At 33.0% G+C, this 19,564-nt stretch overlaps 1 protein-coding gene across 3 annotated transcripts in view; it reads right to left on the bottom strand.

Annotated features, from left to right (window-relative positions):
• The window catches only part of Nachralpha4 (nicotinic acetylcholine receptor alpha4), a 155,573-nt gene extending 145,359 nt beyond the window's left edge, over positions 1 to 10,214 (bottom strand). For 2 of the 3 annotated variants that reach the window (XM_083036121.1, XM_083036120.1), the window contains exons 1-2: positions 9,866 to 10,214; positions 2,553 to 2,834 (exon numbers count right to left, since the gene is read on the bottom strand). In XM_083036121.1, the coding sequence (XP_082892247.1) occupies positions 2,553 to 2,759 (207 nt within the window). In that variant the 5' untranslated portion in view covers positions 2,760 to 2,834; positions 9,866 to 10,214. The remainder of the gene's footprint in view (positions 1 to 2,552; positions 2,835 to 9,865) is intronic. The other variant, XM_083036122.1, reaches the window with a different exon arrangement.
• Positions 10,215 to 19,564: the final 9,350 nt, after the last annotated feature.

The following is a 19,564-nucleotide window of genomic DNA, read 5'->3' on the forward strand; positions in this document are numbered from 1 at the left end:
AAAAGCGAAGACGCGGGAATATCCCTTTCCGAGAATCACATTTGCGTATCGCTAAAATTGCGCTTCCGGGAGGAGGACGAGGGAGTTACGAGAGGTCACGCAAATCGACCGTGGAGAGATTTAAGTAGTTTGGATTTTATATCGAAATAAATTCCTAGCGCGGAGATTTCTCGCCGAACGAGCGAGCTCTTATCATCGTCATTCTAAAGAAAATTGTCTGCTCTTGTTATTACGTTGATTGTTATGGTTAATCAAGAGTTAGCCAAATTATGGCTATTTTCATTAAAACTATACAATGTCTGAATACGTAATACAGAAATATATATATCTGCATACTATGCTTATCAAAATTAATGTAAAAAATTATTCGAAGGACAGATTTATTATTTAAATTTTAGAGATAAACTCTTGTCAAAAATCTTTCTTTCATACTTTCGAGACTATATCGATATATGTTCACGTGCACGATACATTGATAATTGTAAGTATATATAGGAATTTTTTAAATGGTCCAAATATTATTGAAATTTTCGTCGGTCAAATAACGATACCAAATGTCCATTCGCAAGGAAATTTGATGTTTGGTCATTCCCGAGAATGTTATAGTCGCGGTCGAGAATTTTAAGAAATGACTCTGCCTCGGTATTATACGTTCTCATGAGACTGAAATCGCGATATTATTCTCCACGGTCCGAAGTGGACGCGTGGTGTTATGTCAGGTATATTACTGGTGAGTCTCTATATTCGTAAATTTTATCGCCGCTAGAATCGTCCACGGAAATTTTCAGTTGTCCCGCGCGTTGTTTTATCGTCCGACGCTTGTCGGTCTATGACTCTCATGTGCCACACGATAAACTCTCGCAATATCACACTTCACATCGAATTTCCACGTCTGGATGACTGAATTGGAAAGGAAAGAATATTACTTCGCGCACGCCAGTTTTTCAGAAACGCCAGAAATTTTAATAAAAATGTTTGCTCTCTTTTTCATCCGTCAAACATAATAATATTTTATCGAAAAAGCGCGTCATGAAAGAAAAAAAGATTTAACTGACAATGAATTAAAATATCTATTTATTCTTGCATCTGTATAAAATATAATTTTTTATCGGCAAGGCACGTCATTAATAGATTCTAAATATATCATTTAACAAGTAAAATTTGCAATTACTAAAATACCAATGTTAGATCAGCGATGAACGGATTTCAACGACTGAATGATTTAATGACTTTCCCCCATTTAATTTATGCGTATGCTGTCGACTATAATAAGTGCTTCGTTGCTAAACAGATGTAGGAATTAAACGCAAGAGGTTTTAGCAAAATTAATGAACAAAAAGATTCTCCTGTTTCTCCATTTATCGTATGCTTGTATCACCCTAATTAAAAATATAAACGTATTAATTCAAAGCTACGCTGCATATTTGCTAATTTTACAGGCTTTGTTATAATTCCTTAAGCCATCAAGTGATATATTCTGTCTGCTTACAGAAAGTCCTGAATATCACAAATGTCTCTGTAGACTCATTAATACTACAAATTAATTAGTAACACAATAGTATTTATCAAAGATTAAAAGACGCTTTTAAGAATCTTTTCGAAGAAATATTATATTTGATAAATAAAAAGGAGCAAATATTTTTCTTTTAATTTTCGATGCTTTCATGATTTAACTTTCAATCGCAACATTCACTAAAATTCCGTTAAAGTTCGATCAAGTAATTATTCCAATTATTTAAGTTTCGTGCCATTTTCCTTTGCGACACAATTTCTACGGTAATTTCCGGGGGAGTATCTTATCCTAAATCGCAAATTGGCCATGTTAGAATTGCCCGTAGACTTTACAAGCTATTGATTTTATAATAGCTATAATGCGCGCTTTAATACTTATGCAAGTTTAATCACAGTCTTAGAGGGTTTGTAATATTAGCAAAGTTTGAAAATATTTTGTACAGATATCTCCTTAAGAACAGATAATATTCGGTAACACTCTCTCGATAAATGAAAGGAAGAACATTTCTCACAAATTTCAGACAAATTAATTTTTTAACAATCATAAGAATAAATTATGCCAAATCTAGCAAAAATTATATAATTAAAAAAATGTATGCCAAATATGGCAAAAATTACTGAAAGAATAGGCCTCTGATGAAAAATAAATTTATAGAAAGACTTTTTTAATTGTGAGAATTTTTTATAAAGAATTATCTTCTCTACCAGATTATATTTTCATTTATGACGTACTCTTACGAGATATTTTATCCGCGCTAATATTAATGAGAATCCTTTGAAATGTCGTTAATAAATCGTAAATGGCGCTTCAATTCATTTTAATTGATAGATAGCTGCCAATTAAAGCATCAACGATCTCTACAATCACTTAGGATATACCTCAGCAATTGTTAATTATTGCAATATTGGATTCATATTATATGTCATTAATGATTATATAAATATCAAATTATTTCCTCGGTTATCGACGCCAAGGACGATCGAGCAACTTTTTGCTCGAAATTTTTGGAAATTTTTCAAATAGAATTTTTTCGACTTACCACATCGATGAGTTGCGAGAGCTTCAGCTTGATGCACACACGCAGCACGTCCGAGGTGTTCACCACAGGGCGCACGAGTTTGTTATAGTTGGATAGCAGATCGTCGTAGAGGCGCTTCGCGTCCGGATTCCCGGCGACGGCTCCGTGAACGACCAGCGCCGAGAGGAACCATACGCGCAGCGTTTCCCCGATTATGGGGGGCATCATGATCCCCCGAATCCTCCACTATGAAAGATACGCCTGGCCCCTTTGTGCCCTTTCTCAGCCGCACAAACCACGTATCTAAAATGAGAAGATAGAGAGATTAGTCGTTCGTTTTTCTCGCAATTCGCGCAAAGAAATTCCGCTTTTGGGAATCCTCTCTCTTAATTTACTTCATTATTTAGCATTCGCGAGTTTCGCGTTAAAATAAAATACAGTTTAATTTTAATTTATATAATGATTGATTTTTAATCTTGAAGGTTAATTAACGTTCATTATAAAATTTCTGGATCTTTAATTATAGTTTCCTAATTAACTCCCGTATTAAATTTCAGCTAAAGGGAAAGAAAGATACAATTATTTAGGGAAATTTTTCATTTGAGATTTAATTAAGAAGTTATGGGAAAAGATGACTTTATCTGGAATTTTTGGTTAAAAAATAAATCTACACAATTGCCCCAAAATGTAGCCAGAAGAGAATGCATAAATTCTAGTATGCCATGTATACTAACACGCGCGAACGAAACTCTATGTCGGGCTGCTGTATTACACCTTGCCAGACTACACTTCGTTACGGTACGTGCAATTCCCGCCATATAGCACACCATGGACCGGGAACGATACAACTTGGTCCGCAGGCGGATTTATGGATACAAGTAACGAGTTCACGACCCTCTCTCTTCTCTCCTTCACGCAAAAAAAAATTTCGCTGTGTTGAATACAAAAATAATATTGGTCGATATAAAAAGCGTACGTTTTCTGCTATTTCTGAAAATTTTGAATTTCTTTAATTTATTTTTTCTTTTTTTTTTAACAAAGCTGCGAAATGTTTCTCTAAGGCCGCGAGAGCCTTTCTATGTATATCTCTCTCGTGATGAATGATTACGATGAAGCTTTATGTATGCGATATGCAAACGAAAATGCAATCGTAATCGCAATCCTAAACGTAAACTATACGGCGATACGGGCAGTAAATCGGAAACAAATAAGGGCAAACGATCTCGCGATACGTAACGATGTTAAAGTGTTCACGTGGAATCGGGCCGATTAACGGCGAGCCGACACTTGGCATGGTGCGGGCGTTGATTTTCGACGCGCATTAAGCCGCTAATTCGCGCTCCGTCACGGGACGGATTGATCGCGCGTTGCGGAAATCGCGAGGTGCTTTGCGCGGTGGAATTCCAGCCAGAATTTAACGGAGTCAAACCAATAGAACGGGTCTGATCGCGTCATTACGCGATCTACATCGTGACAATTAGCATCCGCGAATGCTATGATTAAACCGCTATATGAGTAAGCCGATCAATTTTAAATACGAACAAAAAAGGGCTTTATTCTCCCTCTTCAGTGCTATATACAAACGAAGAGAATGTTACATGACAGAATTGCGACAATTACGACAAACCCAGCGGCACTTTGCGACTTTTAGTGTTTTACGACCACAATACGTGTATCAAATACATGGCATTGTTAAAAGGCATAATAGGATTTTATAATTTAATGATGCGCAATATATATATATATATATATATATATATATATTATGGAAAAAGATTCTTTATCCTGATATTTCGCATACCCTCAATTATAATATTTTAAACTAATTGTAAAGGGAGTTATTGTCGATATATTTTATTTAAATATATAATAATTATATAAAAATAATAAAAATTTTAATATATAATAATTTTTCATAGCCTTTAAAATTATGTCAAATATATTGAGTATGGAAAGAAAGTGCAATATGTTAGGAATGTTTGATTTTATTAATAAAAAAAGTGTAAGGAAGATTTTTATTTATTTACAATAGCAATATGTCCATTATCTATATAATCAAAATGTATAAATAAAATAAGAGATCAATAAGAGAGAATTAAATTATTTTATTTCGGCTATTTTGAACGCTCACAGTGCACACTCCTCCGAATTCTCTTCTCCCTCCCCCTCTCGCGATCAGATATAAAAATCCCCTTCGTGGCTTTCAGATATAAATCCCAAACGATATACGACGTCAATCTGATTCGATCGTCGTAGGCGTCCAGTGTGGGATTAGCGGATAAAACGTTGCACCGTTTCGACGATTAGGATTATCCGCGAGGATTTTGCCGCGCCCTTCGTAAATCTGGGCACTGATAGCGGCGTTGTATCGTCGATATTCGCGCAAATGGGAAATTGATACTCGGGCATTGATGCTTCGGTCAAGCAGACCTCGAGAGTGCCTCAGATTTCCGCATTGCGGAAAATGTAACCACAACATAAGCGATACAAGAGTATAAGCCATTTTTCTTCACGTAATAAAAATATCGCGACACATTAATTTTAGTACCGTTCCCAGATCAATCGTTATTGATATCTCGTTATTGACGATCCCTTCACTGATATGTTTAATGTAATAAACTTTAAGCTTATACATTTTTTAAAAATTTCGAGACAGGTTTAGATTCTTTGGTTTGATTTTCATTTTGATCGGCATTTTCGTATATTTTTTACCAGTTAAGTATAAATTAAATTTAAATATATATTTTAAAAAAGTCTACAACAATTATAATAAAATTTAATATATCAACGCGCAAATGAATAACTTGTTTTAACGTGATAATTTGCATGTGCTCTTGCATTACTGCAAAATATAATCCGAATGTAATGCATAATAATACAGTTGTTACGGATGACAATTCGGACGAGAACATATTCGTGATTATTAATTTATTATAATACAAAAACCAGTGAAAGAGAGAGAAAGAGCGAGAGAAAGAGAGATTTGGATATTATTATTTATTTTTTTTTCATGTTCCATGATATTTCAAAATTTTAATATTTTCTGAGATAGAAAAGAGTACACGAGTTTTAAATGCGCCTACCTGATCCTGCTATGCAACAAAGCTGCTAGTCGAGAAAGTAGAACCGCTAATGAAACAATACTTTAAAAGCTTTTGTACTTTCTGTGAAATTTTTTCTATTTGAAGAAGAGACAACTTTTAACGTCGAAAGATGTCATTTTTGTATAATTAATATTGCAGTAGATGATTCAAATGTGTATAACTTATCTAAATTATGAAGATCCTTTTGATTTATTTGTAATAAAAAAATATATAAGCATATAATTTAATTCAATTAATTAACTTCAAATAAATTATCGTATTGGTGCCACAACATCTTGTGATACGATAATTATTACATAATATGTGAGAGAAGATATGTAATATCTATCTTTAAAGACACTCGATAGCTAATATTGCACGCGAGAGATACGTGGATAATTTTTAAACAGAGAAGAAAAAATATATTAAAAGAATACAAATATAAGAGAGAAAAAAATAAAAGTTGTTCACGAATTTTCAAAACTTATTAAAATCACACTTTTCCAAGTTGTTAAAGCATTCATTTATGCTTCATTTATATAAGATCAATAAATATGAAATTATCGAATCGTTATACCGAGATATTTCGAATCGCACCGTGATCAGGCAGATTTCTCTCCACGTCAGGTGAACGACTCCGTATAATTTACATCGATGTCGACGTACGCGGCTGATACGCGAATATGAACGGCGGGAATTTACACGAGTCCCTATATACGCCCGGCGACGAGGAAGGATCGATCAGCGCCCTGGTCCCACTTCGTCTGCCGCCGCGCGAATATCTAATTGCTGTTGCGCCCCGCTCTAACTGGGTCAGCGGTATATTATTTCGGATTAGCAGACCGAGAAGAGCCGATGTCACGACGTTATCATCAACCTGAAATCTATCTTAGATCCAGGTAAAGTTGGCACAAGCGCTAAGAACATCTATTCAATATTAAATTCGGTGTGCACTATCAACACCTTAAAATTAACAATTTTAATTTAATATAACTCCAATTTCCATAGTATAACATTGCTTTTAATATTTGTAAAAGTCTGATTTTTTAATTTTCTATTTCTAAAATAAGAATATATTTGATTAAGATAACATTAAAACGTGTACTTGCGCGAATATACTTATATGCAGAGAGAAAATGAGAGAAAATGAAGATTAAATACAGTTAATAAAATTTGCATGGAAAATTTCTAAATATAGATTCAAAATGAGATTTCTGTTATTGTTGTCGTTGTATATGTGCAAAAATATTTCTATAACTTATTGTTTCATGATTACGCGAGAGAATTTTATCCCTCAGAAGCTCACATAGGCCCGTTTCTATCAACGTCGGTTAATTTTAACCTCCGATTAAACTATATCTTTGTCTCTTTTTAAGAACGTATCTGAAAAGAGACAAAGATATAGTTTAACTAGAAGTTAAAGTTAACCGACGTTGATAGAAACGGGCCATAGTGGTGAGTACGGGCTTAGCAAATCCGAGATATCCGAGTTAACAACGAGTTAACACCTGGAAGTTTTTAACCAGGCCATTAAGAGTCTTCGAGACACGAATAAATAAGAAAATATAACAACATATATCGAGCGGGGGGGGGGGGGGTGCTTAAAATATTCTAATATTATAACATAAAAATATTAATAATCGAAAAATAAATCAATATTAATAAACTAATAATATAATAAAATAATAATAATTAATAAAATAATATTAAAGTATTAAATGTTAAACACATTGTCTCAGATTTTTGTTATTCATATTCTACACAGAGTTTTTAAAAACTCTTTCCATGACTCTCTACTGCATTTGAATGTTTCGTTAATTATTTAAATTAAGAAATCGCAAATGTACATCTACAATAAATACAGACAAAACTTTTATATATTGCGAGACATTCGTGGAAAAAAGATTCGAGGAAAGGGATACGTCATCGATTGATCCAAAAGCGTGCATAATGCGCGTATCGAGCACAATTGAGTCGCACAATTCAAAAAGATTTAAAACATCTCTACGGCTCAGCATACTTTAAAGTCCGCTTCGTCCTCGTTTTACACTGCTTCCTTTCTATTTTTCTATCGGAAAACTAAATTACTTTATATAGCGCTCTTTGTGATCGCTCGAGTGCCTCCGAATAAGGATCGTTTCTATCGTTTCTAGTGCGCGAGCGAATTCGATGGAAATCGAGACAATGAACTCGGTTGGCAATCCATATCAGGATACTGTAGGATTAACGATCCGACCAGGCAATAGTTTTTCTCGCGCCTATTTGCATTTATAGTGCAGAATGTTTAAAAAATCTTTGAAATCAAAATTAAAACAACATCAGCTGATCAGTGCCTGTATATATTTAGTGTCTTTATATGCATTAATTTAAATTTATATAACAATTAATTTCATCGAAATTTTTAATCATTATTAATCTTGGAAAGTTTACAAAGCATTTAAATAATAGTTATCGATTTTTCACGCGCTGTTTTTTTTTCTCTTAACATTTGATAATTATATGATACGACATCGTCGGTGGACAGTGATATATGTATTCCGCACGATGTGTGACTCGCGGATTAAAAAGTTATCGTGTGGAAATGGCACGTTGTTTTCAGCGACGTCTATCTCCGAAACTATTTCAGTTTCGGCAGAGAGGAATACGGTCCGCGGAAAATAGAATTGAAAACATTCGATTGTGTGTCTGCATCGAACGGTCAAGCCAACGATCGCCAAAGCCACGTGAAGTTTCTATTCTTGACAATCCATTAGCCCTTTCGACCGAAAAGGATTTTCCACGGTATATCGCGCATCGGGGCATTCGATTGGGACGCATAATTGAAAAGATCCAGAATGTACTTTGCGCCGACCATGAATATTTCAACGAGAATCTGCCGATGGACCTGCTCGTCAAAACTCTCTCGGGACTTCTGATATTTCGTTATTCAAATTACCATTAAATACGAAGTATATTTGCGATTCGAGATAATAAACATTTCTCCAGGAGTGAATCTATTAAAAAAAAATTTCTGCGTCGATGAGAATTTATAAATGTTATTACAGATACATTTACAAAAATCATCATGAATTATGAATGTTTGTAAAAAAAAAAAGAATCCATCAAAAAGTTTTCTTACTTTATTTTCAAGTGATAATACGCATATAACTATTGTTGTAGTGATAAAGAAAAAAACGGAAGAATTTTATAAACTGAATAGTCTATATCTTTCTTGATATAAAGTGAGATAGCACAATCGGAAGGATTCCACAGAGATATTGAAAGTTTCTTTGTGAATAATATTCAGAATTGAAACGTTTATTAAACTTTGATAAAAATTGCGGCGCAATTCCAATTGGAGCACACCGGGCAAAAGTTTTCAAAGCGTGCGGACACAATGAAAAGGATTTTGCACGCTGCAGGATATTGAATCCGGCGAGAGATGTGGCGATGCGGGGAATAATAACATAAGATAAAAAGAACGCCACGCGACATCGCGTGTACGTGCATCCGAAATGCATCAGAAATGCATTCGATAATCATTATCGAATCTCGCGATTAGAGGGACAACTCCGCGACATGGATTCGCACCGTCTCATAGAAATTGCGCGAATCGCGCTCGCGAATCTCTCCATTTTGCCTCGCGCGCTCTTACTTTCCGCGATTAAAGTTTATGCGAATTCAAATTAGCACAGCAGCTGTCGAGAGAGAAAGAGAGAAGAGCGCGAACGCGAACCATTCCCGCAAAACTTTGCTCTAATTACTCGCGATTATATCTTCCGCGCTATAAGTTTCTAAAATGTGAATTCACGCAGATCCGAGTACTGTCTCTATTTGAAAACTCTTGTTTTCCACGATTATTACATTTTTGCACGATGAATATTTAACTTTTATCTCAGCACTCTCGAAAAATCATAATCGTTCATAATCGTCCTTTGCGATTTTATCATTGAGAATTTCAGTTCGCGCCAAAAATATTGAGGTTATATGTAGGTTAGAAAGTAATCTAACAGTTTCATTTTTGCAATTATTATGACAAATATTATAATACACATTAATATGTTATATAAATGTCGTTTCATAGAATTATATTACAAGAATCCAGATTTGCGCAATCAATTCTGAGAATTTTGATGCCATTTTTATGCCATTATTTTTATACTTTAATTATGCTTGTAGTTTGAAATTTGCGTATATTTCAACGATTTCGCAGAGACGGTTACGCAAAGAGATTTTTGAGATAAAAAATACACAAATCGTATAAATACGAACCTCCGAAAATTCGCGTCGTCCGTTTCTCCTCAAATGCCTGGCGAATGCGAGGAGAGGATTCGCGACAACAGATTCCTCGGAGAGATGTACATCACGCCTACCAGAAACCGCGCGCGGCGTTCCAGGGGTGTCCGGAACCCCCCCCCCCTTCCCAACGATGTCCGATGTCGATCGCGGAGTGCGGAATCCCCGGGTGCCTTCGTTTCCCAAACGGTGCCCGGCGACGTCGACGTCGACAGGGTTAAACACTGGCCCTAACCTCGCGCGCACTCCAAGCCACGCCGGTCTCTCGCAGCAGCTCTCGGGACCGCTGCACACTCGCACGCACTACACCCACGACTGAAGGCGGGCACCGTCGCGGATAGTTGTCGCGCAACGGGGTGCGACGCGCCGGGCGGGATATCGCGTGATGGCGCCACCGGGTTGCGCGCCACGGCGAGGAGAGACGACGAGCGTATCCGGGAGGATCTGGTCCACGCCGGGCGGGGTGGATTCTCCGCAGGAATCTGGACCGATCTTTTCTACGAGTCGTCTCAGTTAACCGCGAAGACACTAATGACGGGGGAAAAGTCGCGCAAGAAATATGGCGGAGATCGAATCGACTCGACTCTCTCGAGATATATCGATTGATCGATCGTGCTGAGGCGCGCACTCGCGCCGCCGCGCCGCGCCAAAATTTGCTTCATCGATCGATAATGTCCGTCTCTTAAATCATCCCGAGAATAACTTCTGGTCGACGAGCTGGAATATACTATAAGGTGAGATTTATATGATGTATATATAGATATTGATAAAATGTGTTTTATATGCACAGACACAAAATAATAATTAAGAATTAAAACGATCCAAGTTTCAAATTTAACCTAAAGAGATATAGAAATATTATTCGGATGGTTTTATTTGAGAGAGGCATTAACGCAATTGGAAGAATTAACTTTATATCGTGCCTCTCTTTAAATAGGATGTATTTAAACTTTTATTCATTACTAGAACAACACAAGCGCGCAATACGCGAGCGCCATTCCTCGATTTTATATAAAAAAGAATTATATTTTTATATAAAGTTTGTTTAAACTTGATTAATATTTTTCACAGAAATAAGCTGATTAAAACGTTAACTTGTTAATTAAATTTTAAAATAAGAATATGTTATAAAAATTAAAATAATAATGTTATAAATATAATATGTTATAATACTTTAGACTCGAATAATATTTTTTGACAGAAATCAGCTGATAATTGTCAAAAAATATTAATCGAGTTTAAAGTGTTATAATATATTATTTAAAACATATTATTATTTTAATTATAACATATTCATATTTTAAAAATTAATTGACAGTTTAGATAGCTAATCAGCATCGCGGAAAACTCACAACAATTCAATTCTCTTGTCAATAACAATTCAATTGTTAATAACATGCCTTTTTTAGAAAACAAAATGAACATCTAATTTTTGTTTTTCTGTTTCTGGACCATAAAACGAAATTTTATTTGATGGTTCAGCGCTCGTGTGTTAATAAGATTAAGTAATTATTTTCTAAAATTAATTGCTTGATTTTTCGAGATTATAGTAAAATAATAAATTCTATTATAATCTCTGTGTGAATTATAAATTCTTTTATAAATACGATATATCCCCCAGAGAATAATTATTCATATTATTACTGTTCGGATTATCTTGTTGAAAAATTGGCTATTTTACGATGAAGCCATTCGACAAATGTCTAAAATAAGGATAACGAAATGTGTGTGTGCGAATGTTACATAATGATCATAAATTATTAGAATCTATCTCTTTAATAAGAAAACATTATCTCTAATAAGAAAACATTAATTTGTATTATATGCTTCATGAGACTTATGATGACAGATATTTTACATAAGATATTTTGAATTAATTTACTGTGTTTTCTGAATGTTATATAACGTCTATTATAACGATTATATCAGAAAACTTTTAGCTGCGAAAAAATAATGTAGAATAAAATTTGAAAAATATGCAATATATGTAAATCTTGAACATCTTATATACGAAATATATTGTAATGTAATATATTATTAGTCTTTTACATTGAATGTGAAAAACCTTCGAATATTTATTAAAATCGATATACTGTATCAATTTAATTTTATCTCATCAAAATTTGTTACGCTGTTTTCGTATACTTTTCGTGGAAATGTAATTTATCTTAAATAAACGGTTGAAATTACAATGATATCGAGAATACGGTTAGTAGATAGGAATAGTACGAGCCAGCCCTCACATGAATTTAATTTAATGTTGCTCATGAACCTAGACCCTTCATTTTATAGCATAGACTAAGCTAGCTCCGTGAAAAGCACCGGGAGCAGCGGATGTTCCTTAGCTAGAACAATGGATCGGTGGCATTATACTGGCTGCACATTAACCGCGATCCCTTTAAACCACCGGTACGAAATATCCGGCTTTCGATAGCGCGTCGACATACTGATGAATTAAGATTGAAATTATACAGAGATAAATATTATAGAGATAAATTCAATCCTAAATTTTGCGAATCTAATTGTAAGTTAGGCTGGACCGAGTGAAACAGGCGTAATAAAGCGATGTGTTTCGATTCAGAGTAGCTCATTTATCATGTCGGACTTCGAATGCCAATCTTCCTCCCGGCGAATAAGAAAAAAAGGTTGAGACGGATGGAGAGACGCCGGCATCGAGAACGGAGGATAAAGGGACTGGGTTCAGGGAAAAGTTCAGCGGATGGTTGTTTGTCAAGAATTAAATTTCTCTCTTAATTCACCCGAGACGGATCGTTATGGTGCGGGCACTTCGAACAGACGTGCCCCAGAAATTGTCGGATCAATCTGCTTTGTGCTCGACGCAGATTGAGATCTCTTTCTTCTCTTAATTCTCTCGTCGTTAATCTTTATAGACATTTCAAGGGTCGGTAGCAACGAAACGTTCTCTCAAAACACCGATACCGATAGTATCGTTCACCAAAACAATTAACTTCTGTTTGAAGTGCACAGCGCGCATTACATTTTTTTTTACAAAAAAAAAAAAAACAATTAAGGGACAATAAAGAATAGAATGCTTCTCAGTTTAAAAAATAGATTCTATATGAAATGTTATATTCTGAAATTTAATTGCCATCGTATTACACATGTTATCGGAGTGACGTGCCGCCTGAAAGGGTCTCTTCGCATCTATTCACGTGAGATGTAAACTTAATTCCACCCCTGGGGGATGCGGAAAGCCTTCCAACGACAAAGGCGGATATTCCTATCACCTGTTCTTTTTACCAGGCCGACATATTTTTCCTTTGCCCATTGTGTGAGTTATACATCGTGTGTCGAACGATCGGATAAACGCGAAACTTATGGAGGTGGGTGGGTGCATGGTTGACATGGGAGACTCCATATTGAAGGGAACTTGGCAAAATTCCAATAATCTTTTTGGATCACCATCATCGGTATTATTCTATCTACAACTCGCGATTTTGGTCTCAAACCGTGAGGTCGTCCAACCGATTTACTGCTGCCCAACGTATACGTGGCAGATATTCACGTATGTGTGTGTATATACATATGTATGTATGTATGTATATGTGCGTGATTGAGTCGAGAATATCGAGGTGAAAAATGTCAGCCAGAGTTACTGGAATTAGAATCCGAGGAAATACAAGCCGGAGAAATACGCGATTGGGCCATCGATCTTCTATCCGAGGCAACTTATGGACGCTCGCGGACGTCTTTCTTTGTCTGTATGTAAATATGATGCTGGAAATCTACCAGCAATTTTGGGAATTGTATGTGTGAATTAATAAAATGTAGTAATTATAGATTGAAGATGGAAAAACGTGTCAGATAATTTCATAATCGCTTCTTTAGACATAATGCTAATGCAATTTTACTCTCACAATCAGCATAGAAAAAAAATCTATTAAATACTTAATAAAAAATATATATAAAATATAAATTATAATTAAAAACATAACAACCTGAATTGTGTATTATGTAAGCAGTTATTAAAGATAAATATTATAATATGTAACAATAGTTTATCCACGATTAATATTTTTTGACAAAAATCAGCTGATAATTGTCAAAAATATTAATCGAATCTCTCAGTCTCAGAAATATATTGTGTAAAGTGTAAATCATGGTTTATTAACGAAGGTAAAGAAGACTGCAAATTTTTGCACGCCAGTATAAAGAACATGCAAGATGATATAACGATTAAATACTTTTGAAGAAACGCTCAGTGATCTGATAAAAGTTAGATATCTAAGATGGGGAAATTTAAAGCTAGCTCGCTCTCAGCGCAGAAACTTGATTGGAGTCAAAGTGTCCTGGATGGAAATTACCTTCGTATTACCACCGAGATTTTGCTTCGTATATGTAGTCAAAGCAGATACGCTCGCGAGCACAGAAGTTACTATTAATTTCAAGTCCGACGCAGTTCGCGATGTTTCAGCGGCAGGAGTTGACTCTCAGTTTAAATCGAGTTATCGCTATAGAATTTCCAAACTGTGATCCGGATCTCTCCGAGGCCATAAGAGGAATATCCCTTTTATTACGGCAGCAACGAGATCATAATCCGTGATACATTGCTGAGCCTTCCTGTTCGAATGACACAAAAATTTGTCAGTTATTTTTAACGAGAGAAAGAATTAAGAGAGAGATATTAATGAATTAATAAGTTATTAGTGATTTCTCACACAAATCAATTAAGAATTTAAGTCGACTATCTCAATAATAATTAGTGAACGTGTTAATACAACTTTCTCAGTACTTACGCAAGTTGAATATTAATTCATTCTCTAATATCTATTCTTATTAATTAGAACTTTAACCAATTATTCTTGTAAATTGCATAGTTACGATTTAGACGCGCGGCGCGAACTTAAGATTGCCTTGTTATTATTGTACCGAAGAAAGTTGGCTTTATTTCGCTATGCCGAAATAGAATCTTTCCCGAAAGTTCGAGCTTTGTTTGACAGGCACTTTCAGGAGCAAATCTGTCAGAATCAACAGCGGATTTGCAAAACGCTGCTTCCGCAGGAAAGCGCACTGCACTCGGTGTGTTGATTCAGGTGTCTGCGCGCTTTCAAACTTCGGTAAAGATGAAAATATCTCCGTCAATATGTGTCCCTACAAATATTTTACAGTATAGCGCAAACATATTTCTTCCACCATTGTGATGCCGGTTAGTGACATTACTGACATTCAATTTATTCTCTCGTCCTTGATCCTCACGTACCGGAATTTTTAATTAATTCCGTTCTCGAGATCACGTTCTTCTAGGAAATCGAAAATATTCTTCTCAATGAATATCGATTACAGCCCTTGTATTTTACTACAAGATAAATTGAATTAAAAAAGAAACAGTTAAATAGTCAACAATCATCGGTTCAATTGATTCAGTCACGAAATCAAGAGAACGCTCGATTAAATCCGTTTGAAAACGGATCATTAATATTCAGCCGGAAATCTTTCTATTTTAACTAAAGAGCTACCGTTCTGTCTTGATAAAATAGTAAGCTTTAATTAAGAAATAATACAGTTAACTAAAGATTTACAATATGAGATATATCAATCCACAGCTATTTTCCTCTAAGCATCATCATATCATGATGTAAACATAAATTAATAGTTTTATTAAATACGAAATAATACATTGTTATAAATATATATATATATATATATATATATATATATATAACTGTGATTCAAAATTTAATTTGGAAATTATACACAAAAAATATATACAGTAAAGTACATATAAATTATACAAAGTGTTGTTAAATAATAATATAATTTTTTGATTTGAAGAAGAATTACTGTACTTAAGCATAATTTTGTTGCACAGCAATTTTTAATAACAATTGGCTTCTGATTGTTCATCATTTTGCTGAAATTACTTGTTAAAACTCTTTGCACGTATCCGTGGATCTGTATGAGTACGTCTCTGTGCATACAATGAAGAACATCTAAAGGAAACAAGGACTCTGCAGTGTGTGATTCGGCACAATCCTGGAGAACTGCAGTCAGCTTGCATTCAGATGCCAAGTGAGAGCAACTCGACAAATTGCGCCAGTAAGCTCGGATGTCTGCAAGGACCTCGTTGCAAATTTCAATAATTCGACGACAGTGCCAATCTGTCATCGAGGTAATTCTCACGTGGATTTTCCGCCTAGATTCGAAACGTGGTTGATTTGATCGCTGCCAATACTCTTTGTTTCTTGTATGTGAGATGGAGATTCGCAAATATTTCCAATTGTATCATTAATATACATGAGAAAGCCTTTCTATTGAATGTCGTATCGTTTTTTTAAACTATTTTATATGTATATTCAACTCTTTTATTATTTTTAATCCTAAAATTTATATATTTCATTATTTTATATAATTTTTAATACAATTAGAAAAATAATAATTGATTATAATTTCTAACTTAATTGAGTTGTAACAGAAAAAAATTAATTTTTCATAATAATTTTAATATATATTGATAAGAATAATAAAAACAAATTTAATTTATTAGTTAGTTATAACTAATAGAGTATAATCAAGAGACTTTAGAGTACCTATAATTAATTAATCGCAATATATATTTAAATTGTTATATAATTATTTATAGTTAATTGATTGGCATTTAACCGAAAGGCAATCCTAATGTAAGTACAGTATTGATCGAAATGTAATGTTAATGCAAATATGTGTTCATACTTAAATCATGCATTGGCGTTTATCCAACTTGTTTAAAATTCTATTAGATGTAACACTGCGATTAGCGTATAAAAATTTAGATTTAACACAAAACTGAGAGCCTATTAATAACATCGTTTCTTGCAATTTATACAGTATTTTTGTTGAGACTTATAAATTATAAATATTCTGTTTATAAACGGTTGAAATATTGTTGTGCAACTCATTATCTCATTTTTTCCAAATGTAACATTTATAAGTATTTCAATTAAAATAGAGAATATATTTAACAGAAAAGCTTAAAAAATTTTTTATTTGCAACATTATTTATTTGTTGTTTAAACTTCATAAAAAAACGTATATAATTTTCTACATTATAGTCTACGTATTGAAAGTGATTTTAAATGTTTATAAAATTCTAATTGTAATATTTTAAGTAGATTAAATATTTGACTTTTAATTAATTTTTTAATTCTTACATTTAGTAAAGATATTTTATTCTTTCTCGTTTCTATAATATAATATTTATATTTGCTCTACATAATATGATGGCTGTATGGATAAAAAAATCATGATTTTTTTAAACTGAGAGAACTTATACACTACATCATTTAACTACAACCAATAAATAGGTTTGTGTCGTTATAACATGTTGCATGATCTTACTGAATGAAGATAAAATAGAAAATCCTGCCCCAGTTTTACTTAAACACAAATTTATCAGAAATAATATATAATTGCATGTTACCAACTACGATAATTTTAAACATACTCTTTCATTTTTTTATGTTTTAATCGTTTAAAAGTTGCATTAGCGGCGATAATTGATTTTTTTCATTTTTAGGGTCGAATCCTATACCTCGCGTTATGTAACGTGTATTTTCTATATTTTTTATTATTCTTCGGAGGAACTATTTTATTAATAATTTTGCATATTTTTAAACACGCTCTTTCATTTTTTAATAAGTTTTTTAATAAGTTAAATACCTTATGTTATAATATATCACGTGTTTTTCAATATTATTTATTATCTCTCGGAGGACCATTAATGTGTTTGCATATTTTTAAATACGTTCTTTCATTTTTTAATAAATTTTAATCATTAGTGGCGATAATTAATATGTTCGAAATTTTAAAGTCCCCATTGAAATAACATAACATTAGGTTGTGACACGTCTTTTTTCAATATTTTTTATTATTAAACGGAGGGTCATTTCATTAATGTATTTGTATATTTTGAAACACGCTCTTTTATTTTTGTATGTTTTAATCATTAGCAGCGATAATTAATTTTTTTCTAATTTTAGGATCGGATCCTATACCTTACTTTATGTCACGTGTTTTTCAATTTATTATTTATTATCTCTCGGAGGATTATTTCATTAATGTATTTGCATATTTTTAAACACGCTCTTTCTTTTTCTAATAAGTTTTAATCATTAGTTGCGATAATTAACTTATTTTAAATTTTTGCGAAAACACAATATGTGATCACATAAAAGAAAAAATTTTAATAATGTAAATTTTGTCCTTTTGTCAATGGATAGCAATATTATTATTTATTTTTGCAAATTATTTTGTGGAATGTATAATAATGTGCGTAATAAATCTTTATCTTCATAAATTCTCGAGGTATTGTAGACCTATTAATTTACTGGATTAGATATTATCACAATCGATAAATTAGTGGAGTGATTATACTCTCAGTAATCGGAGGCATAATTATTTCATGGTTGACATATCGTCTTGGCGGATCAATATACATACATTTGCGTAAATACATGTCTACATTCGGCCTTATCTGTCTTTATCGGTTCCATAAATTCTTATAATCTTTAAATTTGCTATAAATTGCATAAATATAGAAGAAATTATAATCATATTAATTATCGATTATTGTAATAATGTATAACATTTATATAAATCATTAATTTTTATTACACAGTTAATTTCTTCAAGGATGTTATAATAAGTAATCTTATAAATATACAATACAATTTATTTACTACAATATAATTTATTTACTTAATTTAATTATATTTAGTATATCGCAGTACAAATATTATTTATAAATTATAATTAATATAAATTAATATTTTAAATTAAAATTTTTGAAAAAAATTTATGAAAGAAATACGAATAAAAAGTTAAATATAATATTTTTGATATTGTTTAATTATAAGAAATTCTTGGTATTGTTTAAAATCATTTTTGCATTTTTTTCATGTACTTTACTAATAACATGAGTAGAAGAGCTCACAAAAAATTGCTCAATATAATTTAAACATCTTATTTTAAATTACTTTTTGGATTGTTTCGTTGCATGTAATTTTAGTAGTATATTTTTTCATAGAATTTCTCTTTTTCTTTCTTATAAATTTAAAAATAAAATTAAGTAAAAAGATTTTTTTTAAATAAGTCCTAAATACATCTACAATTTAGTATAATTTAAAGGTTTCCGATCAATTTCTGAATAATTTCTAATTCAATGATGTTTCTCGTTAGTTTTTAGTTTTCGAAACAATTAGAGAATTCTAATATTTTGTGAGCGAGTGAAAAATCAATTCCGATCAAAATGCGGCTTCAAAGTTTCACTTGAGAAAACCACTATTGTTTGTTTCACTATACAATGAGATGGTAAATCGATTCTGAAACTCGTTATTAGTCGGAAATTCAAGTTTCCAATCGGAACCGTAAATAGTTTCGTCATGTGTCACTAGCAGAAACACAATTTCGTAAACGAAATTGCTTTGATCGAATTTTCTCTATTTCTATTCTTATTTCTCGTGAGAAGAATGTTTAATTTACAAAAACTCACTTGAGTAAATTTGATTAATCGACCGATTAATCGATTTGGTTTCCAACGTGTGCTTTCCAAATTAATTAAACAAAAGTGTGGTTTCGTGGAATTTGATATGACTTTACATGGGGATTGGCTATATCAGCTTGCCAAAAATTTATGGATCAGTCGCAATGCGATTGTCATTTAAGTTGCGTCTCGGTAAA

This window comes from Prenolepis imparis, unplaced genomic scaffold (genome assembly GCF_030444845.1).
Source record: "Prenolepis imparis isolate NDT839.2.m4 unplaced genomic scaffold, iyPreImpa1.0 SCAF_4, whole genome shotgun sequence".
Classification (NCBI taxonomy): domain Eukaryota; kingdom Metazoa; phylum Arthropoda; class Insecta; order Hymenoptera; family Formicidae; genus Prenolepis; species Prenolepis imparis.